Source organism: Chelonia mydas, chromosome 26, assembly GCF_015237465.2.
Source record: "Chelonia mydas isolate rCheMyd1 chromosome 26, rCheMyd1.pri.v2, whole genome shotgun sequence".
Taxonomy (NCBI): domain Eukaryota; kingdom Metazoa; phylum Chordata; order Testudines; family Cheloniidae; genus Chelonia; species Chelonia mydas.
In genome coordinates, this window is record NC_057859.1 from 234,171 (window position 1) to 259,098 (window position 24,928).

The 24,928-nt window shown below is 45.1% G+C and overlaps 1 protein-coding gene across 1 annotated transcript; it reads right to left on the minus strand.

Annotated features, from left to right (window-relative positions):
- Positions 1–6,242: 6,242 nt before the first annotated feature.
- AP3M2 (adaptor related protein complex 3 subunit mu 2) lies at positions 6,243–24,393 on the minus strand. The gene is made up of 9 exons (XM_037886347.2): positions 24,170–24,393; positions 22,016–22,364; positions 16,822–16,993; positions 16,145–16,282; positions 15,749–15,834; positions 14,692–14,825; positions 10,324–10,531; positions 8,520–8,664; positions 6,243–8,014 (listed from the first exon to the last, which is right to left on the minus strand). The coding sequence occupies exons 2-9, from the start codon at positions 22,286–22,288 to the stop codon at positions 7,914–7,916; spliced, it is 1,257 nt and encodes a 418-aa protein (XP_037742275.1). The 5' UTR covers positions 22,289–22,364; positions 24,170–24,393; the 3' UTR covers positions 6,243–7,913.
- Between the last annotated feature and the right edge of the window lie 535 nt (positions 24,394–24,928).

The following is a 24,928-nucleotide window of genomic DNA, read 5'->3' on the forward strand; positions in this document are numbered from 1 at the left end:
GGCTTCATCCTGTCCCGCCAGATGGGCCCGATAGCTTGAGTTTAAAGTTCCATTCAGTCTGAGCTAGACCTGGGGCATTAGGGACAAAACTCAAGTTATACTATGAGCTAACAATGCAATGAATATAAACTCTATCTTGCCCCCGTTTACTTTGGTAACTTGAACTGTTTGAGATTGGCTCTGGTATGAGCAGCAAAGCAAAATACATGGGTGGCTCAGCTCAACTCTTCATAGCAGTGCTGAAGTCCAAAATGTATGAACACACACACAGGACAGGGCATACACTAATGGGTTTAAGTTGCAGCAAGGGAGATTTAGCTTAGACTTTAGGAAAAACTTTCTGACTGCAGGATAATTAAGCACTGGAAGAAATTACCTAAGGAGGTTATATAATCTCCATCACAGGAGGTTTTTAAGAACAGGTTAGACAAACACCTGTCAGGGATGGCCTAGATAATACTTAACCCTGCCTCAGTGCATGGGACTGGACTAGATGACCTATCAAGATTCCTTCCACTCCTGCATTTTTATGATTCTATGCTTGTTTATACACCAGCTACTCTTCCATTTGCTTTCCTTCTGACAGACAGCTGAACACTTAGACAAGAAAAAGGTCAAATAGGTAATGATGGAGCTGTCAGCAGAAAAAAAGAACTGTAAGCCTTTTGTACATCACCCTTGATGCCTGGAATAGCCTCCCTGCCCTATATACTCAGGAATGTCACTGAAGACCCTCCTAAAAATTCACTCTTTTTACCCCTCCCCTTTCACTCCCAAATGTCACCCTGACAGTTAAGCCATTACACCAAAGAAACCTGTAATCTAAACCATCCACAATGCATTATGTCACACTTACCTCTTGCACATACATAATTTTTCTACAGCTTTTCTTATCATACCACTCAGTTCTGCCACCCTTACTCACACTGATTAAAGAAAAGGAGGACTTGTGGCACCTTAGAGACCAACACATTTATTTGAGCATAAGCTTTCGTGAGCTACAGCTCACTTCATCGGATGCAACTGTAGCTCATGAAAGCTTATGCTCAAATAAATGTGTTAGTCTCTAAGGTGCCACAAGTACTCCTTTTCTTTTTGAGGATACAGACCAACACGGCTGCTACTCTGAAACCGGTCACATTGATTAGTATCACACTCCTCAAGCAATCCCACAGAAATCAATGGGATTGCTCTCAGAGTAAAACAGTACTCAGCATGAGCAAGGCTGGCAGGGTCAAACTCTTGGCTCATAAGCCCTTTTCTTATCACTGTCAAGAGCTATATACACATATGGCATTTACCACTCACTAGTATTGTATCCTGCTACTCAGTACTCACTGGTGTGGCAAGCCCTCTACAGTAATGTCTGGGTGTTTCTAGTCATGTTTCACCAGGATGTGCTCTCAGTCCCACTGACTGCAGGATGCATAGGGAGGAGAGATAGGATGCAGCATAGAGTGGCCTTTGTTGTACCTGTGCTTAATGCCAGAACTGTTAAGGGCAGCTCCTTTTCCAGAAACAGGGTTGTCTGACTTTTCGTTGGGTCAAGAAGTTCTCAATGAAATTTGCTGGAACAGTTTAGTCAGAGTTACTACTGAGAAGGTATAATAGCCCCCAACAGCCATTAAGCCTGTCCTGAACACATGTGCCTGAGTCAGAGATTTTGATTTTAGATCCTTATGCATCCAAATTCCTAAGATACACACAACTTTCCTCTCCTCACAGAGAGGCTTACTCTGGATAATCATGCAATATTACTATTTGAAAAATAACAGTTTCAGGGCAAACAAAGGGAGGAATTTGGCTGCATCCCACTGGGGCTGCCCGGGCATGTTCAAACAGGAATCATTTTAAATTTAATTAACCAGAGCAGTTTGGCCTCCTGGTTTGAAAATGCAAAGTTAAAAGACAGCAGCCTCTCTCAGACTGGGTTACAGAAACCACAGACTATAGAGACAATGCCTCAGTGCAGAGGTCGCTGACTCAGCAGCAGAGCAGGCTTGAGCACAAGGGTTGTTTGCAAAGTCCTGGTCAGGTTCCAGTGCATTTTTAGCAAGGTTCACAGCCTACAGTGATGAGAATATGGAAGACTTTAGAGATTTAATCAAAACGAAACAGCAGAGTTCATCAAAGAGAGATACTTTAACAGACTTACTACAAAAAAAAAAGAGAGAGAAGCATCTTGTTCCCAAGAGGTTTAGCAGGGCTCTGGGGTGAAGTTTTCTTTCCTTGGATGCTGGGGTGCAAGTTTATAGATCTCTGTAACAAAATCTGCTAACAGTAAGGAAGACAAACATTCCTTCCCAGACACCAAACCTGAGTCTTGAAACACAGCAGAAGTAGCTTGTAAGAAGCCTGTTGTATTGGTCAGAAAGTATTTTTTAAACTAACATTTCCTTCAATTGTCATCTGATGTGATGGAGCACAGGCTGCCCCTGGACCGGATCTTTGGTTTATAGTACAGCCTACCATTTAAAAGTTGAAGAGGTTGAGATAATTTCAAGGAACATCTCTTGACAGGAAACAACATAGGCTAAACCCTGATACCATATACCAAAACCACCGATAAGACCTACACGATTATTTATTTGCATTATAGCAATGCGTAGATGGCCCAAGATCAGGGTCTCATTGTGCTAAGCGCTGTACATTCACATGGAGACACTCCCTGCCAGAAGAGTTTATGACCCAAATAGATGAGAGACAAGGGTAGGAGAAAATATTATCCCTGTTTTACAGAAGTCTCAACTGAGACAGAGATATTAAGTGATTTGCTCAAGGCCACATAGGGAGTCTGTGACAGAGCTGGGGACTGATCTCAGCTCCCCCAGGACCCAATCCCCTGCCTTACCCACAAGGCCAGCTTTCCTGATTTAGTCAAGGTGAGTACATTAGAAAACATTTCTGTTGGTTAGTGATATATCACAGCTTTGAAAAAAACTCTGGTGATCCACCACCATGCTCTTCCACCAAAGATAGAGGCCTAGAGCATGGATGGCATTCTGAGATTAGTGTGTTCAGACAGGCCCATCCCTTCCATTCTGGCCTTGGGTGAGGTGAATTCCCTGTAAAAAGCAACCCCCAAAATCATCTCCAAGTCTGCTGGGCCTCAGTTCTCTTAGCACGTGCAAGTCTATCAGCCTCCAACAGATGTGAAAACATACTATACTATTCCAGTGCAAGACATGAGCAGTGTGTGTAGGACAGTAACTTTGGCCCCATGTTATATTCAGTAAAAAACAGTTCATTATTTGAGTTAGGACCCCTACTTGGCACAGGAAAGAAATACAACAGAACCCCAGAGATGCAAATCGCAGAAAGCAGGTGGAAGCCTCAGATAAAGGGTTTGGCATCATATGCATTTCCAACTCTATGTTTGACAAGTTACTCACTGGAGGATTATCCTGAGACAGCCCAGGGGCAGAGGCAATGATGCAAGTTTCACTAAGGATACTAATGAAGGACCTCAAGCCAGCTTTGGCAACCATCTCTATGCTGACAACGCACATCCACTCCTGGCCTGGAAAGATAATGGAGCGGCTGATATGAGACTCGATTAATACAGAATTAAAGAAGGGCAATATATAATTAATGCCAACCAACATGGGTTTATGGAAAATAGATCTTGTCAATCTAACTTGATATCTTTTTTGATAAGATTACAAATTTGGTTGATACAGGCAATACTATTGATGTAATACATTTTTATTTCTGTAAGGTGTTGATTTGGTATTGCACGACATTTTATTAAAACTAGAATGATACAGAATTAACATGGCACACATTAAATAGATTAAAAGCTTGTTGATAAGTCTCAAAATGTAATTGTAAAAAGGTAATCATCATCAAGCAGGTGTGGGATTCCACAGGGATTGACTCTTGGGCCTATGCCATTTAACATTTTTATCAATGACCTGGAAGAAAACATAAAATCATCACTGATAAAGTTTGCAGAGGAAACAGAAACTGGGGACATGGTAAATAACGAAGGGGAGAGGTCATTGTGACAGAGCAATCTGGATCATTCGGTAAGCTGGGAGCTAGCAAACAATGTGTGTTTTAATACAGCTAAATGTAAATGTATACATCTAGGAACAAAGAATGTAGGCCATACTTACAAGATGGCGGACTCTATCCTGGGAAATACTGACTTGAAAAGGATTTGCAGGTTGTGGTGGATAATCAGCTAAACGAAAGCTCCCAGGGCAACTGTGGTTAAAAGAGTTAGTATGATCCTTGATAAATACATAGGGGAATCTCCAGTAGGAGTAGAGAGGTTATTTTACTTCTGTGTTTGGTGTGACTACAGCTGTCAAATTCTTGTGTTCATAGTTGAAGGATGTTGATAAAATTGGAAAGGGTTCAGAGAAGACCCATGAAAATGATTAAATGATAAGAAAACATGCCTTATGTGATAGAATCAAGAAGCTCGAACTATTTAGTTCAACAAAGAGAAGATTAAGGGGCAACTTGATCACAGTTTATAAGTCCCTACATGAGGAACAAACATTTGATAATGGGCTCTTCAATCTAGCAGAAAAAGGTATAACACAATCCCATGGCTGACAAATTCAGACTAGAAATAAGGCATAAATTTTTAACAGTGATGGTAATTAACCCTCAGAACAATTCACCAAGGGTCATGGTGGATTCTCCATCACTGGCAACTTTTTTAACCAAAGATCTGCTCTAGGAATTATTTTTGGGAGGTTCTATCACTTATTACACAGGCAGTCAGACTAGATTATCACAGTGGTCCCTTCTGACTTTAACAAATCCTTCCATTCAATCCAGCATATCAGCCTGTTACATCTTTTGGATGGCTCGTGGTCAGTTTAATAAGGACAAGAGAGTGAACTCCTCATCTTTCTTCCAAAAATCCCTGCCTCCTCCACTATCTGTCACTCAGGCCTGTAGCCTGAGGAGAGAGGGGGAACCTTGACACCTTCCTTTCCCCACTCGATTGTGTACAAATACTACCACTTATTCCTCCACAACAGCTCTAAGACTCAACTTCTAAATGTAGCACTCTCTTTCTGACCCTTCTCTTACCTTGCGTACCTCCTCTCCAGTCTCCTTGAAGCCCATGGTGCCATCTTTAGTTGATTAAAAGACAACCTACCATTGGCAAGAGCATTTCCCTGACCTGTCACTGATCACATCGTATTCAACTTCATTTATCTCACCTTCAAGATCTTCCATTACTGTACCCTCTAGCACTTAACAGACCTTATTTCTCATTGCATCACTCCCATGCCTCATTACTGATGCTAGCCTCAATGCCATTTGTTCTCCTTCTCCTTTCAGCTTTCTTACTGCTCTGCTATTGCCTCTGATGTATGGCTCACCCTTCACAAACAAGTCTACAAAGCCAAGACCCGTATCTCATTCAAACTCCTCAAGAACTTCCAGCCCCAATGCCTGCCAAAAGTTTGCCAGCTAGACATTTATTCTAATTAAAATACACCCCAAGTCCTTCTAAAGCCCCACCTTCCTTTCCTCCATCATGTCACTTCCTAGCCATCAGAGAAACCTCATTAATGTTTCCCACCCCTCTACTTGGTGCCTTGTTTGTCTCTACATTCTATATTAGCTTGTAAGCTCCTCATGCAGGTATTTATTTATTTAGATTAAGAACAACAAAAAATGCCTATCAAAGGCTCTAGGCATCCTAAAAAATCATTTACCATACAATACAATGAAATCCCAACCGCATTAATTATTTCAACAGGAACATAGCCAGACAAGAAACCTACAGAACTCCTTTCCATTCCTTCATCATTTTGGGAAGCACACTCAGCCCTCTCCAAAAAACATATTAAACATATATCTTTTTCAGCATACCTGGACAGTCCAGGCAGGCTGCAAAAGACCCATCTGATAGCGTTTTTGTAGCAAGGTCACCAGATTCAAGATATCTTAGACCAAGGAAGGTGAATAAAACCTGGAGCCGCACAGAGAATAAGCTATCAGCCACATCCTGTCTTTTATAATGAGGTATCATGTCTTCTGTTTTGGGAGGTGCATAGCACATCTTTGGGTGACATTAAAAATAGTAATCCCAATAAATCAATTAATTTCAGCATGGTAACTAGCTGATTTGGGAATAATTCAGATTATTGATACAGTGATCATTTCACTGGGGTCCCCATCACCTAAGATCCAGTTAGCATGATCTAACTTCAACCATGCATACCTTCTGCATCCCTTTTGAACCCCAGACAGAACACTGAACACAGACAACAGGTAAAATTGACTTTTATTGATACCCTGGAAGAACTGTTACATTTGCACTGAGCATGCTCAGATCCTAGGCCACCCTGCAGTAGCATTCATATTAGCTGCACAGGAATCTAATTCCAAAATGAGGTAACAATCACCCATTACAAACATACATCACACACAGATCAGAGCAGAATGCATGTTATCCCACAGTCGGTGTCACTCCTCTTGGTCACATACACACAGGTTATGTGTGCTTGACTGCACAGCCAAGGAAGCTTTCCGGGTTATGTAGTCATATGCCCAGTAGACCACAGGTAAGTTCTGTTACCCCAGAAGAGCACATATGGCATTCAGTGGCCGAAGAGCACATCCTGGGCAACATGGAGTAATATGCACACTGTCCATGTATACATTACTCTGTGCAGCGAGATGCAGCACAGGCTGGAATGGGAACAAATGCGGCATAGTCTCTCGTAGGACAGATGACCCCAGAGGAATGATAAAAGAGTCTAAAGTCTACCGGCACAGTAGCAAAACAAGGCAGGGAGTGGAATCAAGTATTACAGCCAGGAACATCATAAACATACTAGGACATGGGACCTTAAACAAACACGTCAGTGAGCAACAGAACCACCATAGCCATTGTTACAGATAAGGAGAGAGGCATCGCTCTCCCCTACACTTTGCCAGGACAGAGCCTATCCTCTTCATTTAGCAGCCATTAGGGTTGCCATCAGACGTCACTTCACACAGATGCTTAAATAATTATATATACAACTGTCCCACCTCCCCCAACAAGGGAACCAAGAGAACACTCACCCGCCCCCCAAAATACTGAATAGAGAAGAGAAGCAGGGTCTCACGACAGTAAGCATGTTCAGATACCCCCATCCTTCAGACATCACAAGGTAATCCCTGCTCCAGTCAGCTCTTGGCAGGGCATAAGGCTAGGTTTAGTTGGGAATTTCCAGTCTCTCCTCAGAGGCTCAAGTTATGTAATGATCAAGAGAGCTCTGTGTAGCAAGAGATAACCAGATTCACTCTTCCAACTTCCTCCCTACTCCCCTTGTGAACCTTCTGAACAGGCTCCTGCTCCCTCCTTCCCACTTCTGGAAAGGAGATGCCTCCATCTCCCTTTGCCTCTCCAAAGAAATATTCCATCTGACCCCTTCTCACATGACTAATCCTATCTCTCCTTCCAGTTCTAACAAGAATCGCCAGTCAGGGAGAGGAGCAAATTCTAAACCATTAAACTTTGAGTCCAGCTTCTTTAACTGAACCTTGTTCGATCTGCATAGAAATGCTAGCCAACCTAGCAATGCATGGTACGGGGCTCACAAGGGGAGTAGGCCTCCAGAGTGTCCTTTGCCAAGCAGGTTAAAGGTAGAAAGAACTGAGTTGACATATTGGAACCCATATCCCCGAGGAACTGGAACATTTCTCACATTTTCCTTTGCCGCCACTTGAGAACTTAAGACTCAGCTAAAGTTGAGATGGTTTCAGGTCAGTCCTGTTCTTCCCTGTATATGCCATTCCCAATCCACCTGGGTACTGGCATCCCTGGAGGAACTAGAAAAAAGCAAGGGGGCAGCCCCATGGGGGTTGATAGCGGGCAGAGGCTGGATCCAACAACTGGGTACATAGGAAATGAGAAAATGCTTGTGTTTCTTGCCTCACTCTTGGGCTCTCTAAGTTCGGACTTGGAACTTGCCAGCCTTGGTCATGTATTTTATGCCCTTGAACGGTTTGTACTTCTCCCCATACATGTCCAGGCGATTTACCTTCAGCCCTAAAACAAATGAAAAGACAGTGAAACTTTGGGGGTTGGAGGAGAGCTGCAATACTGCCACAGATGGAGGGGAGAGGCCTTGAGAGAGCACAAAAGCTAGAAACAATGTGCAGGCAATACTGGAAAGCAGAAGGAAGGCAAAGGGACATAGGCTGCTGGTCACCACCTGCCTCAACTTTGTTAACAGCATTGTTCATACATGCTGTACATGTCCCTAAAATGCTTTACAGAACTCTAGAGGGGGAGAGTAATTAAGGGGGGCACAGATAAGGGAAACACAGATGGGCTGTTCCGCACAGCAATCAGGAGAGACTGTATGAACAATCCCCTAAGCATACACCAGTGTGTAGTCCAACTACAGAGACTATTTTAGATGAAGAACCTAGTTATGACACTCACATGGGCCCATATGCATCCAGAAGCACATTCTGCATGTCAGACATACGTTCACCCAGTGCATGAAGTAGAATAGGACTGTCCAGGGTCCAGGCTGACAGCCACTTACCAGAGATAGCCAGCTGCTGAATTTTAAACTGAAGGTTGATGGTGGGATTCTCATCAGGTTTGGATGTGCCAGCTTGAAGGCTCATAGTTCCCTTCAGACTCGGCAGCTTCTGGGGGTTTATTTTCCCTACATCCCATGAGAGCAACTTCAAAGGACAGAAACAAGATATTAAGATAGATGGATGAAATGATGATACCTTGTAAAGCAGTGGCTCAACCTTTCCAGACGATTGTACCCCTTTCGGGAGTCTGATTTGTCTTGCATACCCCCAAATTTCATCTCACTTAAAAACTACTTGCTTACAAAATCAGACATAAAAATACAAAAGTGTCACAGCACACTATTACTGAAAAATTGCTTTCTTTCTCATTTTTACCATATAATTATGAATCAATTGGAATATAAATATTGTACTTACATTTCAGTGTATGGTATATAGAGCAATACAAACAAGTCATTATCCCTATGAAATTCTAGTTTGTATTGACTTTGCTAGTGCTTTCTAATGTAGCCTGTAGATGAGCTGATGTACCCCCGAAGACCTCTGTGTACCCCCAGGGTACATGTACCACTGGTTGAGACCCACTCGTGTAAAGGACCATCCCATTGATGGTTTTAAGCAAAGATGCTTTCAGCCCATCCCAGTATTTGGTTCTTCACATTCAAGCCATGAAGAGGATTTAATGCTGCATAGTGAAATGTCTTCTGCAGTTTCCACGATATGCTATGCATCCGATGAAGTGAGCTGTAGCTCACGAAAGCTCATGCTCAAATAAACTGGTTAGTCTCTAAGGTGCCACAAGTACTCCTTTTCTTTTTACGAATACAGACTAACACGGCTGTTACTCTGAAACCTAACCCTAACCCTAATTAAAGGAGCGTGCCCCCCAGTGGCCAGGATTGGCACTGCCAGTGAGACTCCACCTCACTTTTACCCAGTTGGGGCATCAAATGTTCCCTGTAAAGGAATCTGGGCAAAGGGACCCAAAAAAACCCAAACTAATAAAAATAAGTATATCCCCTTTGATAAGACCTTATGGCAAGGAAATTTTGTAATCACAGTTCAAGAGGCACATTCCTTTACACAGACCCATAGTCTGATCATGTAGCAATAAATCCTTCTTGTGGAGCATTACAATCCTTGTGGCACCTTAGAGACTAACCAATTTATTTGAGCATAAGCTTTCGTGAGCTACAGCTCACTTCATCGGATGCATCTTATGCTCATATAAATTGGTTAGTCTCTAAGGTGCCACAAGTACTCCTTTTCTTTTTGCGAATACAGACTAACACGGCTGTTACTTTGAAACCCGTCATTACAATCCTTGTAACTTCTGTTCCCATCACCATGCAGGAGTGAGTGACCAAAAATCAGGTGTTTTACTGCAGGAGATAATCCCCATCTCCACTTCCATGGTATTGCCCATCCCAATTCAGAGGGGGTTGGCTATTTGCTCAGGGCCCTGAGCTGATCAGTCTGCACCACAATGGGCAGAAGCGACTAGTTTTGGCACACTAGATAAGAATTCCTCTCAGTACAGGGCAGGGGGCTCTCTCCAGGTAGGGAAGGCTCTGCTAGGAGTGATGCTCAGCGCCAAACAAGTGGAGACATTTCTTGAGACAAGGAGCTCCCCTCCAGATCTTAGGCCAAAACCCAGAGAAAGCAGTTTATGCAGTTTGGCCACTGTCGGAAGACAGGATACCGGGCTAGATGGACTTTTCGTCTTATGTTATGTTCTTACCAAGAGAGTGACCCTTGTACATCAGGCTATAAGAAAAGTCCCACTGCACCCTTTTTTCTCACCTTTGTAACTGGATCAAAGGTGTGCATTCCTTGTGAGGGGGTGAGGCTCATGTTCAAGACCCCTTTTGGCATCTGGCTGGTGACCATCACCCCCTCTACAGTCTTTCCCATAGTCTGCTTGGGTCCCACTGTGATCTCAAAGCGTCCCAATGAGCTGCTGTCACGGAAACTGATGTTATGTTTAACATAGACAGGAATTGCCACCAAGCTGAAACAAAGGACAAGTTACTGCTATTGTAGCCTACCCCTTACCACGTTCTATTCCACCACCACCACCCAGGCCCTGCACAGCCCACACTACAAGACATTCCTTCTGCATAAGGAGGAAGAAAATGAGCGTGGTATGGTAGCTAAAGCCCAGACCAGGAAGTCAGGATACCATCTCAGCTCTGTTAACCATACCCTTTGGTAGGTCACAATCTTTCTGTACCTCAGTTTCCCACTTCTTCACATTGCAGGTGTGTCAAGCATTAATTATTGTTTGGAACATGCTTTGGGGGTTGAGTGAAGGATGCTGGATTTTCTTGCAAAATGGAACCATGTCGGCAAGTTGCTCTAAGCAAAGGCAGCAGCACTGCCTTGGACTGTGTAAGTGTGGGCACCAATGATACTGCCAAGAATGACCTTGAGCGGATCACTGCAGACTACGTGGCTCTGGGAAGAAGGATAAAGGAGTTTGAGGCGCAAGTGGTGTTCTCGTTCATCCTCCCCGTGGAAGGAAAAGGCCAGGGTAGAGACCATCGAATCGTGGAAGTCAACGAATGGCTACGCAGGTGGTGTCGGAGAGAAGGCTTTGGATTCTTTGACCATGGGATGGTGTTCCAAGAAGGAGGAGTGCTAGGCAGAGACGGGCTCCACCTAACGAAGAGAGGGAAGAGCATCTTCACAAGCAGGCTGGCTAACCTAGTGAGGAGGGCTTTAAACTAGGTTCACCGGGGGAAGGAGACCAAAGCCCTGAGGTAAGTGGGATACCGGGAGGAAGCACGAGCAGGAGTGTGTGAGAGGGGAGGGCTCCTGCCTCATACTGAGAAAGAGGGGCGATCAGCGGGTTATCTCAAGTGCCTATACACAAATTCACAAAGCCTGGGAAACAAGCAGGGAGAACTGGAAGTCCTGGCAAAGTCAAGGAATTATGATGTGATTGGAATAACAGAGACTTGGTGGGATAACTCATATGACTGGAGTACTGTCATGGATGGATAAAAGCTGTTCAGGAAGGACAGGCAGGGCAGAAAAGGTGGGGGAGTTGCATTGTATGTAAGAGAGCAGTATGACTGCTCAGAGCTCCGGTATGAAACTGCAGAAAAACCTGAGAGTCTCTGGATTAAGTTTAGAAGTGTGAGCAACAAGGGTGATGTCGTGGTGGGAGTCTGATATAGACCACCGGACCAGGGGGATGAGGTGGATGAGGCTTTCTTCCGGCAACTCGCAGAAGCTACTAGATCGCACGCCCTGGTTCTCATGGGAGACTTCAATCACCCTGATATCTGCTGGGAGAGCAATACAGCGGTGCACAGACAATCCAAGAAGTTTTTGGAAAGGGTAGGGGACAATTTCCTGGTGCAAGTGCTGGAGGAACCAACTAGGGGCAGAGCTCTTCTTGACCTGCTGCTCACAAACGGGGAAGAATTAGTAGGGGAAGCTAAAGTGGATGGGAACCTGGGAGGCAGTGACCATGAGATGGTCGAGTTCAGGATCCTGACACAAGGAGGAAAGGAAAGCAGCAGAATACGGACCCTGGACTTCAGAAAAGCAGCCTTTGACTCCCTCAGGGAACTGATGGGCAAGATCCCCTGGGAGAATAATATGAGGGGGAAAGGAGTCCAGGAGAGCTGGCTGTATTTTAAAGAATCCTTATTGTGGTTACAGGGACAAACCATCCCGATGTGTAGAAAGAATAGTAAATATGGCAGGCGACCAGCTTGGCTTAACAGTGAAATCCTTGCTGATCTTAAACACAAAAAAGAAGCTTACAAGAAGTGGAAGATTGGACAAATGACCAGGGATGAGTATAAAAATATTGCTCGGGCATGCAGGAGTGAAATTAGGAAGGCCAAATCACATCTGGAGTTGCAGCTAGCAAGAGATGTTAAGAGTAACAAGAACGGTTTCTTCAGGTATGTTAGCAACAAGAAGAAAGTCAAGGAAAGCGTGGGCCCCTTACTGAATGAGGGAGGCAACCTAGTGACAGAGGATGTGGAAAAAGCTTATGTACTCAGTACTTTTTTTGCCTCTGTCTTCACGAACAAGGTCAGCGCCCAGACTACTGCACTGGGCAGCACAGCATGGGGAGGAGGTGACCAGCCCTCTGTGGAGAAAGAAGCGGTTCGGGACTATTTAGAAAAGCTGGATGTGCACAAGTCTATGGGGCCGGATGCGTTGCATCTGAGAGTGCTAAAGGAGTTGGCGGATGTGATTGCAGAGCCATTGGCCATTATCTTTGAAAACTCATGGTGATCCAGGGAAGTCCCGGACGACTGGAAAAAGGCTAATGTAGTGCCCATCTTTAAAAAAAGGGAAGGAGGAGGATGCTGGGAACTACAGGCCAGTCAGCCTCACCTCAGTCCTTGGAAAAATCATGGAGCAGGTCCTCAAGGAATCAATTCTGAAGCACTTAGCGGAGAGGAAATTAATCAGGAACAGTCAGCATGGATTCACCAAGGGCAAGTCATGCCTGACTAATCTAATTGCCTTCTATGACGAGATAACTGGCTCTGTGGATGAGGGGAAAGCGGTGGACGTGTTGTTCCTTGACTTTAGCAAAGCTTTTGATACTGTCTCCCACAGTACTCTTGTCAGCAAGTTAAAGAAGTATGGGCTGGATGAATGCACTATAAGGTGGGTAGAAAGTTGGCTAGATTGTCGGGCTCAAAGGGTAGTGATCAATGGCTCCATGTCTAGTTGGCAGCCAGTATCTAGCGGAGTGCCCCAGGGGTCGGTCCTGGGGCCGGTTTTGTTCAATATCTTCATAAATGATCTGGAGGATGGTGTGGATTGCACTCTCAGCAAATTTGCGGATGATACTAAACTAGGAGGAGTGGTAGATACGGTGGCAGGTAGGGATAGGATACAGAGGGACCTAGACAAATTGGAGGACTGGGCCAAAAGAAATCTGATGAGGTTCAACAAGGACAAGTGCAGAGTCCTGCACTTAGGACGGAAGAATCCAATGCACCGCCACAGACTAAGGACCGAATGGCTAGGCAGCAGTTCTGCAGAGAAGGACCTAGGGGTGACAGTGGACGAGAAGCTGGATATGAGTCAACAGTGTGCCCTTGTTGCCAAGAAGGCCAATGGCATTTTGCGATGTATAAGTAGGGGCATTGCCAGCAGATCGAGGGACCTGATCGCTCCCCTCTATTCGACATTGGTGAGGCCTCATCTGGAATACGGTGTCCAGTTTTGGACCCTACACTACAAGAAGGATGTGGAAAAATTGGAAAGAGTCCAGCGAAGGGCAACAAAAATGATTAGGGGTCTGGAACACATGACTTATGAGGAGAGGCTGAGGGAACTGGGACTGTTTAGTCTACGGAAGAGGAGAATGAGGGGGGATTTGATAGCTGCTTTTAACTACCTGAAAGGTGGATCCAAAGAGGATGGATCTAGACTATTCTCAGTGATAGCAGATGACAGGACAAGGAGTAATGGTCTCAAGTTGCAGTGGGGGAGATTTAGGTTGGATATTAGGAAAAACTTTTTCATTAGGAGGGTGGTGAAACACTGGAATGCGTTACCTAGAGAGGTGGTGGAATCTCCTTCCTTAGAAGTTTTTAAGGTCAGGCTTGACAAAGCCCTAGCTGGGATGATTTAATTGGGGATCGGTCCTGCTTTGAGCAGGGGGTTGGACTAGATGACCTCCTGAGGTCCCTTCCAACCCTGATATTCTATGATTCTATGTGTTTGCAGCCTGAAACCATCATTTCTGCTCTTTTTTATACTGTGCAGACTTCAAGGTGCACTTTGCTCAACCAAGTCTAATAAATGGCTTCAGTGTCTACAATAAAAACTACTAGTTCCATTAAAACAGACACCAACATCATTGCATTATGCAATTATTTTACTTTATTTTAAGGAGCCTTGTTAGTGTAATGAACTAAAATAGACAGCAGACACTACGGCCTACTTTGTCCCAACTGTAGATTACACACCCGCCACTGGGATGTGAACAGAGTTGGCTTGCAGAACTGAACTGAAATTGCAAGGTTATTGCCTCAAAGAGTACAGAGTTTAAAATTTAAAAAATAGCACTAGTTTTCCCATTTTCTCACTCAGCAAAGGAAGCAAGTGATCCTTTTCTAGAGCAATCAGCAGGAAGGGAAAAAAGTCTAGATTTTGAAAACCCTCAGTTCTAAATTCCCTACTTACTTCTGAGCGCTGACATGATAGGAGAGCAATCGGAAATTTCCATCTGGTGGGATGAAAGAGAGGATCCGCTCTGATTCCCAACGCTTGAAACGCACACATGGATGGAAGCTGACATCATCCAGTAACCGGGGATTCTGAAATAAGACTGAGTCAAGAAGTCCAAGAAACCAGCAAAATTTGTGAAAAGGAATCTGTCCATGCTCTTTCCTCTAGCTCCTTTCCCGTGTCCCACCTCAAGCACCTGCCATGTGGCACACAACACAGTCTCCCATCAGACATGCCAAACCCATGAAAAAAAAAACACAGAAATTGGACATGGTTTTGGCTTAATTGGCTTGTGAGTTGCTTGTTGGCTAGTTTTTGATGTGTGTGTTTGTTTTTTTTTGATCGGCTCCCGGCAACCAGGGGCAAGAGGGGGAGAGAGTCAGGGGTGCACAGCGGGCCCACCACAGTCAGAGACTGCATGCCGGGGGGGATCTAGTCACATAGAGTGTTGGGGTTCTTAGGGCTTGTTTTGGCCTTGTTTTGAAATGGGATTAGCTTGATTTTTGGCTTATTGTGAAAGTCGGGGTGCTTATTTACTGCATGAAAGTTGGAAACTGTGTCTCCCACTCTGTTCTGTAGCTGTGTTAAGCTGTTTAATATTTGTGTAATAGGAGTACCTATCGTGGTAATTCTATCCTAGTGTATAAGAAGCCTATCTACTTAGTGATGTCAAACAACTGTCCTGATGCAAACTCATTACAGATGAGCCCTGGGAGAAAGCTGCCTTAGGCAGTGCTACATCTTGGAGGTTAGTGAGTCCACACACTGCTGTAGGCTACTTCTAACAACCACCACCCCCACACTCAAAACTGTAGATGTTTATAGAGATTTTTCATTATATGCATTCCTTCTTCCCTTCTCTACTTGGAATACCTGGAATCTGTCATAGCTAGACCTGCACCCTAGCAGCTGGTGGCACCTAGGATTCCAGTGAAGGCTATTTGATTAAAGAATACTGCACTTCTTCTATACAGTATCAAGAGGACCTATCACCCCTTTTCTTGAACTTTACCATGAAAGAGAGGGTGAGGTCTGGCATCCCAGTCAATTTAACACAAGCATCAATCACGCCTTGGATTTCAGCTGTAATTGTGGAACCTATAACAGGAAGTAAAACAAAACAGGTTATGGAAGGAACTGTGGACCTGATTGAAACTCATCCTGGACAAGTGGGGAAGACTGCAACACAGCCTATTCAAACCCTATTCAGGTCTTACAGCTTGAGTCCACTGACACTTTACAGAAATGTAAGACTAAACAGCACATCTGAGCTGTCAAAAGGTCAGAATGAGAACAGTTTCCAAGAGCTTCCAACACTCCTCCCTCCTCTAAGAAAAATACACATCCTCTCCCTCTAGGCACTCCCAGAGAAGGATATCTCAGCCTTAACTGGAAGGAATGCCCATACCTGATTTGTCAATGATTGCATCTATCTCCTCAATCACATCAAAATATGCCTCATTATTGGTGTATTTCACACCGGTGCGTCGCCATGGCACCACTGATAGCTGTCCAGTAGGGAGCTGGTCACCTACATTGGTGCTTCCTGGAAGAGTTAAGGAGATCAGGATGAACACAAGCAGCTAGCAAAGCCCCAGAAAAAGCCCCTGACCTCACCCATATAGAACATTGATTTGTTCCTGAAGTCTTCCCTCTCATTATAGAAGAGCACAGTCACTCCAGTAAAGTCACTCTTCAATGACTCATAGTATGAATTCACCAAGCATTACCTCTCCTGCCACCCCTCCCACTAACCCCTCATTTGAAAGGAGGAGGAACAGTCCACTTAGGAAACCAACCCTGGCCATAAAGTCATTTCATGGATCCAACTAGAGTGTTGGACAATCCATTGTGGGCAGATGACTTTTTAGGTAAAAGGAGATCCTATGTCTAATGTTAGAAACTGGACTGCCCCAATGCCAATATGCTAACATGGGCTCCCTTACAGCAACAGCTACGCTAGAGGTTAGGAGGATTTGGTCAGACTATCAACTTCTCCTCCTCCCTCCCCAGCATTTGGAATCACTTCAGTAGAAGGATCATCACAATGACTCAACCCCTTACCCACGCCTCACTCCCCTGTACCTGTAATGGTATTGACAACAGTTCGCAAAATGGTGGGGGGTTTTATCAGCTCCTTCAGGATATTGGACTCAGTAGCCAATGGGAATCCATTGTCCAGCATCTCCTCCAGCACCTCATAAACCACCACAACATTGTCCTTGATCACTACCTCCGAGCAGACACCAAAATAATCCTGTGTGAAACAGACACAATTACCCAGCTTCCCCACTAAGCATATTCACAAGAACAGCTGTGAATTTTAATGCTGCTAAAAGCGAGAGACCAATGGGTCTGATAATTAGAGCCAAGCATTAGAGCTTGTCTTCACTTGAAATGCTACAGCAGCACAGCTGTGCCACTGCAGTTGTGCCACTTTACTCTTCAGTATAGACACTACTTACACCAACAGGAGGGGTTCTCCCATCACTGTACGTAATCCACCTTCCCCAGAGGCAGCAGCTAGGTCGATGGAAGAATTATTTTGTTGACCCAGCACTGTCTACACCGGGAGTCAAGTCAGATTAACTACGGCACTCAGGAGTGTGGATTTTTCACGCACTTAAGCGACATAGCTAGGTTGACCTAACTTTTTAGTGCAGACTAGGTCTTAGATATGCTGCGTTTCTCAAACATCCTAATCTTCACCTGCAGGACTCTGCAGTCCCACTGCTTGTGGGGAATAATTCCCTCTTGATGCACAGCTATTCCACTTAGTTTTGTTACTCACATTGCAAAACACATACAGTATTATTATACTAGTGTAAGTCACTTCAGTTTTTAAAGAAAGTTGTAAGTTATTTATACAACGTCTCTAGTATGGGGGAAGGCTAGGGGAGAGCTGGAAAACTACAGCAAGCTGATTTTGATGCTGTTCATCTCTACCTGGTCGTGTTTTACAGGGAAACGCATTCACCAACTGACATTTCTAAAGTGCCTCCCTCCCACATTGCTCTCAGTCTTTTCACCCCAATGCCCTTTCCGATTCTTATATACTGCCAACAAAGCCCAAGGTAACTTGAATGGTCTGCTAACATTAGGTCCCGAGAGCAGAAGTCTGGTATTCCACAATCTGTTGAAAAGCCTGAGAAGCAGTTCTCTCCTTTTGAAGGCCAGAAATCCAGCGCACAATCTTGAGAAGTGGGTAAAAGGAGAAACCTGTAGCATGAATAATAGAAGATCCCCAGCCCAGCATCTGCTTCAGTCTCTCGGACTCTCAGTAACAGTTGGTACAGCTTGGCTATGCTTCCTTCACTGTTTCTCACTTCCCACCCACACACGTATTTAACAGTATTACAATTTCTAGTCAGAGCATAACAAATCAGGCTGTAAGCCTATCAAACCTTACCAGTTTAGCAACTGGGATGGGAGATCTCCAACACGGAAGTAGTGTGGTGATTTAGCAGTTCCCTTTGATTCAGCACTAAATCAATGCCACAGCTTGATGCTAGGGGCTGTGTGTGGCTTAAGAAGTCATCTTTCAGTAAAACCAAGCTCCTGACCATGCATGCTTATTAGAAATCCAGTGCATTTTACATAAAAGCAAGAGTGTTACTAAGCTATTTTGCCCAAATTCTGATGTGTGTAACTACATCCTGCTTACCTAATTCTACCCCACCCACAAATATCAACTGAAGAGATGATTCTTCTTTTCCTATCCTCAGCTGTCACATAGTACCTGTGTGGTGTTAAGCAGCTAACATGTGCCATCCAAGAGATGGTTGCATATCAGTAGGGGTTAAGCCATTATACATGCTCATGCATATTTATTTTATCTATACACTGGCAAAGCTTTAAACACAAAAGGATGATGCAAATGACAAGTATTATCATCTGTGAAGTTTGTGAAGCACTCTGGGATCTTTTGTAATGAAAGGTACTACAAAATGTGAAAATATTGTAACAATATATTTGCCCTGATGGTGTGTGTGTCTATCCAGGGCTCTTATATAGATAGTATGCAGTGAAGTGCATCTGCACCTCTTTCTTGTTCTTTTCTCATTCTCCAGATTCTAAGTTTTCACTTTAAAAAAAAAAAAAAAAAAAAAGTCAGTGTCCAGCTACTATGGTTGTTGAGACAGTCTTGAAAATGCAACCTGAGTAACTAGTGCAATAGCCCTGAACATGCTTACACAATCTGTGTCAGCCAGCCTCCCAACCAGGTTGTCAGACAGGGGCTTGCACTACTGTGCTAAAAACAGATGTTGTAGACATTGTAGCTCAGGCTGGAGCTTGGGCTCTGAAACTTAGGGAGGGTAGTGGTCTTCACAACCCAGCCTCAATGTGCTGTCAACACAGCTATTTTTAGTAGGCAGTACAAGTCCAGTGCAAGTCTCTCAACCTGGGTTGGACGGTGCTGCTGCAGGCTGTGTAGACTGAGGTACCTTTGAGATGTGTGAACTGACTCATTCATCTGAATAGGCAACAACTCAGACAGCCAGTGATAACTTTGATACTTGAAATATTAACTATTTCACTGCTCATCAAAGCCTGTAAGGAAGGGGGGGGGGGAAATCATAGCATGACCATCTGAATAATGTACTGAGAGTGACTGCTCATTTTGGCACTGCTGTGAGCAAGCTTGAACAATACTGCCACTTCTCTCCAGCCCCCACAACCAAGAAGGAGCCAAGTCCAAAGAAGAGAGCTCCCTAGCAGAGCCCCCAGAAGACAGCCAAGCTCAAGCAGCCTCCTGGGGCACATGAGCCTCATGAATGGGAAGCCAAACATGAAGAACCTAGCAGAGCCCATGTGTGCATTCTCTGTCTGAGGGGGAGCCAAGCACAAGCCCAACAAGCATGAGCAATCATATTCTGAATAATCTGCACAATCTACTGTAAATAGCAACTCATAGACTCCAAGGCCAGAAGGGACGGCCATGATCAAGTAGTCTGACCTCCTGCACAACACAGGCCATAGAACTTCCCCAAAATAATTCCCATAGCAGATCTTTTAGATAAACATCTAATCTTGATTTAAAAATGGTCAGTGAGGGAGAATCCACCACTATCCTTGGTAAATTGTTCCAATGGTGAATTACGCTGTTAAAAATGTATACCTTATTTCCAGTCTGAATTTGTCTAGCTTCAATTTCCAGCCATTGGATTATATCGTACCTTTCTCCGATAGACTGAAGAGCCTATTATCTAATAGTTGTTCCCCCGGAAAATACTTATAAACTGTAATCAAGTCATCCGTAATCTTTTCTTTGTTAACCTAAGTAGATTGAGCTCTCTGAGTCTATCATTATTATAAGTAGGGTGACCATACAGCAACTGTGAAAAAACGGGATGGGGTGAAGGGTAATAGGTGCCTATATAAGAAAAAGTCCCAAAAAAATGGGACTGTCCCTATAAAAAAGGGACATCTGGTCACCCTAATTATAAGACATATTTTCTTATCTTTTAATCTTTCTCATGGCTCTTCTCCAAGCCCTCTCCAGTTTAGCAACATCTCCTCTGGGAAAGGCTTGGAAGAGTACCATCAAGTTTCATGCTCCACCTACCAGTCTGATCCCTGAATCTACCTAATTTCTATTCCCATTCCTCACCCACACCTCCCAAGTCTGAATTCACGTGTCTGACTATAGTGCTCAGAAGCAAAACATACATGATAAAGAAGTCTGACTAAAGGCTCCTTTTTTCTCTCTGCTGCTGTAACTCTGGTCATGGGACACCTCAAATCCTGACCACAGGATTCAGAGCTTTGCAGGCAGAACATGATGTCTGCCTTCCTTCCCCAGATTGCCTGAGGATCCCACTACTACTGTACTCTGAATATTAACAACTCTCTGGGGCAACTCTAACGTGACTCATCTTTCTGTGAAACAAGATTTGTACTTTAAATTCAGTACAGGAAACTCAGTGAAACCAAATCCAAAGATAACACTCAGTTATCTGAAAGAAATACAGTTAGTCGTCCAAATTCCTTCTGAGGGAGAAAAGTCCAATTAGAACAAAATTAGATTCAAAAAAATCCCACAGGAAGCAGCTCCACTTTGGGATAAATGTATGGTACCTGTTACAGCCCATACAATGCCATAACCCTTGCAAATATAAGTTGATCCTGATGTCTTGTTTTTCTAGTTATGAGTGCAACTGCATCTTGACTGGGAATCACCTCGCTGCTGATCCAGTCCTGGTCTTCTCATGAGCAGAGTGACAATTTTGGGACACAGACAAAAGAGGAAGCAAATTACTGGTAACTTAACAGAGTTCCTTTTTTTCTCCCTTTTGCTTTTTAAAAAAAAATTAAATATAACCATAATATCACAATCTTTCAGAACTTTTGTATGTTTCAGTCCTCCATACTCATTACTTCACTGCCACTATAACCGATAAAATAGAATGTCCTCGTGAAGAAGAAAAAATATTTAGTTACAAAGAAACTGACAAAGTCAGCTCCTTTAGGATCCAAGGAGGATTTAAGTCCTAGATCTGCAAAGGTGAAAGGCTACTGAGTTAACTCTCAGCACTATCTAATACCCTTTCCCACCCTGCAGAAGACCCTGCAAACCCCAGAGTTGTTAATTATCATGTTAGGGTTATTTTGGAAATTTGTTTTATATGATCTTAAATGTCTATTTGTTTGCAGGTACAATTCAAGTTGTTCACTTTGATTTACTGTATTAAGCAGGAAACGGCTGAGGACTGACTAAGTGAAGCATCATCCATGCTCTGCCGTGAATCTCCAAAGTTGATATCAGCTAGTGTGTTTGAGCTAACAGTCCCCAGTTCTACATGTCAGGTGACAGGACGTTCTAAGAGGCAGGCTTTGAACTTGAAAGAGATCAAGCTTGTTGATTTTTAGGCCATTGTGTGAAACCCATCTCTTCTTACAGACTTTTGACTTGGCAAGCGCATGAAGTGGGGTGCAACTGCACTGAAAGAGCTTTGCCTTTGTCTGAGTTCTTGCTGAAAAAAAAAAAAAGATCTGTTGTGTTAAATTGTGTACATGAATTCAAGGAATTGTAGTTGAGTACATTAAACAACTAAATGCTAGAGACCTAATTTATAAATCCACTTTTGTTGGTCTACACCAGCCAAGCACAGCATGCCATGCAGAGAAAGGGCACTGCTGCGAAAAAGCTCATTATGGCAGTTCCTGCTGAAAAACATAGTATTGCTGTAGGACGATCTTTGCTATTATTATAAGACGGTGTATGCACCAATGATAGATAAATACGAAACATAATGACAAAATATCCTGCTTTTCTCACCTGGAAAGTGTCCACAACCCGATGTAAGAATTCAATGACAAATAGGGGCGGCACTTCTGTCTGAATCACTGCCACGAAAAAAATCTTATGACGATAAACATTCAGGAGGTAGTGATGAGGTGTGGGGATCACAGGAGGTACATTTTCTGCCTCTGTAGCCCTCTCCTGTGCTTCAAAAAAGTAGTCACAAACAGAGCGGCTGACAACACTTTTCCAGTGCTTCTCCAGAAAAATATCCCCTGAGGAGTTAATCAGGAAGAGGCTGTGAATCATGGTTGAACCAAAGGAAGTCCAAGTGCTGGAAACACTTTCCCTACCCAATAGGACCCCGTTCTGCAGTAGTTTGATCCTAGAAAACAAAATGGCTCCTTCAAGAGTTGATCTTTGATGCTATTTAATTTTACAGAAAGTAACAACATGCACACACTTGAATTTTGTAATTAGACTGTGTGGAGGGAACATAGTCTTGTGTCTAAAGGAGTCAAGAGACCTCGATTCTGCTCCTGAGACCGTCTCTACACCACAAACGTTTTGCCAAGGTAACTATACCAGCAGACCCCCTAACGTAGATGCTACATATGCCACCAGGAATTTTTCTGTCAGCATAACCCAACACCTCTTTGAGTGATGACAGGCTTCAGAGTAGCAGACATGTTAGTCTGTATCCGCAAAAAAAAAAGGAGTACTTGTGGCACCTTAGAGACTAACCAATTTATTTGAGCATAAGCTTTCGTGACCTACAGCTCACTTCATCGGATGCATTCAGTGGAAAATACAGTGGGGAGATTTATATACACAGAGAACACGAAACAATGGGTGTTACCATGCACACTGTAACGAGAGTGATCAAGTAAGGTGAGCTATTACCAGCAGGAGAGTGGCGGGGGGGGGGGGGGAGAGAACCTTTTGTAGTGATAATCAAGGTAGACCATTTCCAGCCGTTGACAAGAACATGTGAGGAACGGGGGCGGGGGGGGGGATAAACATGGGGAAATAGTTTTACTTTGCGTAATGACCCATCCACTCCCAGTCTCTATTCAAGCCTAAGTTAATTGTATGCAGTTTGCAAATTAATTCCAATTCAGCAGTCTCTCATTGGAGTCTGTTTTTGAAGTTTTTTTGTTGAAGAATTGCCACTTTTAGGTCTGTAATCAAGTGACCAAAGAGATTGAAGTGTTCTCCGACTGGTTTTTGAATTTGTTAGTCTCTAAGGTGCCATAAGTACCCCTTTTCTTTGAGTGATGTTAACTATGCTGACAGGAGCACTCTTCTATTGGTATACACTGTATCTGCATTGATACTGGAGTTTTGCGAGCACAGCTAAGTGGGCTGTGTGCGGTTTTTTTACATCCCTAACCAACAAAACTTCATACCAGAGAATTGGCCTAATTGTGCCACTGACTTGTTGGGTGATACTGTGAAAGCCACTTTCCCTCTATACCTGTTTCCCCCAGCTTTAAGACAGAGATAATGACATCACCCTGACATTGTAAAACATGTTGTGGCCCTGGATGGAGAGATTCTGTACAAGCCTGTGCATTCCCCGTGTAGCCTCCTCCGGTTTGGTCAACACCAAGTCACAGGGGGTGGCTGTCTGGGGCCATGTTTTTTTGTTTTGTTTTTTTAAAAAACCATAATTTCCTCCAGGAGCTCCCTCCCGCCCTGTGTGGTACCATCACTCACTGCAGCTAAGCTACAGGTAGACCTCAGTGGGGGCCACATGGCTAGGAGGGGCTGGAGGTCTGTGGCGTGACTGCTGTGATAGCCGGGGGTGGGGTGGGGCGGCTGTGCCCTCGGTGGGGGGGGGGCTGTGGCGTGGCCGCTGTGACAGCCGAGGGGGGGTGCTGTGCCCTCGGGGGGGGCCTGTGGCGTGGCCGCTGTGACAGCCGGGGGGGGGGGCTTTGCCCTAGGGGCGGGGCTGTGGCGTGGCCGCTGTGACAGCCGAGGGGGGGTGCTGTGCCCTCGGGGGGGGCCTGTGGCGTGGCCGCTGTGACAGCCGGGGGGGGGGGCTGTGCCCTAGGGGCGGGGCTGTGGCGTGGCCGCTGTGACAGCCGAGGTGGGGGCTGTGACAGCCGGGGGGGGCAACCCCCTGCAGCCTCCGGGACTCGGCGGGGGAGGGCGCTAGGGACCAGGAGGCCGCAGGGCGCCACTCACCTCCCAGGCCCGTCCGGCTCCCACCACGTCCGAACGCTCCCCTCGCCTTGGCGGCGACAGTCCCCTCGGCAGCCCAGCCAACCCCAGCCCCGGAGAATGGCCGCGGCAACACTCGGCCACCCGCGACGCGCCCGGGTCGGTGACGCCCCGAGGACTCTGATTGGGTGACTTGTGCCCCAATTTACGACTGATAGGTTGCGAAAGGGCAAATTCCTTACGACAAGAACGACGTTGGTGCACGGGCCTCTGATTGGTGTATCCCCACGGCAGTGAGCTATGATTGGCGCAAACTCTAGGACGGCCCCAGCAACGCCCCGCCCCCCGGCTCAAAGTGGCGGGAGTCCGCCAGGCAGACAGAGGGCCCGCGCGAGAGCGAGCTCCCGCGTGCTCTGGGTCCTGCTGCACAAAGAGAGCGTTTCCCCCGGGCCTCCGCTCTGCCAGTCCGCCCCCCTCCCGGTCCTGGGCGTAATGCGGGAGCCAGCTGCGCTCACTCGGTCTTCCTTGCCTTTGTGCACCAGTGGTTTGGGCTGCGCCCTCCGTGCTCAGAGCGGAGCTCTGCCCCACTGCCAGCCAGCACCTGCCAACAGAGTGCCCCCTCCTGGCTGTCGGGGCGCAGGCCGGCTCTCCCCAGGGGAGCACAGAGCCAAGGGCAGGTACAGAACACTGCACTGCAGCCCAATCAGGCCTCTGGACAGGAGTGCCAACCAAGCAAGCACAGCTCACAGCCAGAGATGAACAGGCATTCCGCAAGGGTGACCA

What these genes read in the sequence shown, in the direction of transcription:
- AP3M2 (XM_037886347.2), bottom strand. Translation starts at nt 22,288, where the DNA reads ATGATTCACAGCCTCTTCCTGATTAACTCCTCAGGGGATATTTTTCTG. An exon ending in TATCATGTCAGCGCTCAGAA is followed by an intron (nt 10,532 to 14,691) that starts GTAAGTAGGGAA and finishes CCTTTGTTTCAG; the next exon opens with CTTGGTGGCAATTCCTGTCT. An exon ending in TCAGCAGCTGGCTATCTCTG is followed by an intron (nt 8,015 to 8,519) that starts GTAAGTGGCTGT and finishes CATTTGTTTTAG; the next exon opens with GGCTGAAGGTAAATCGCCTG.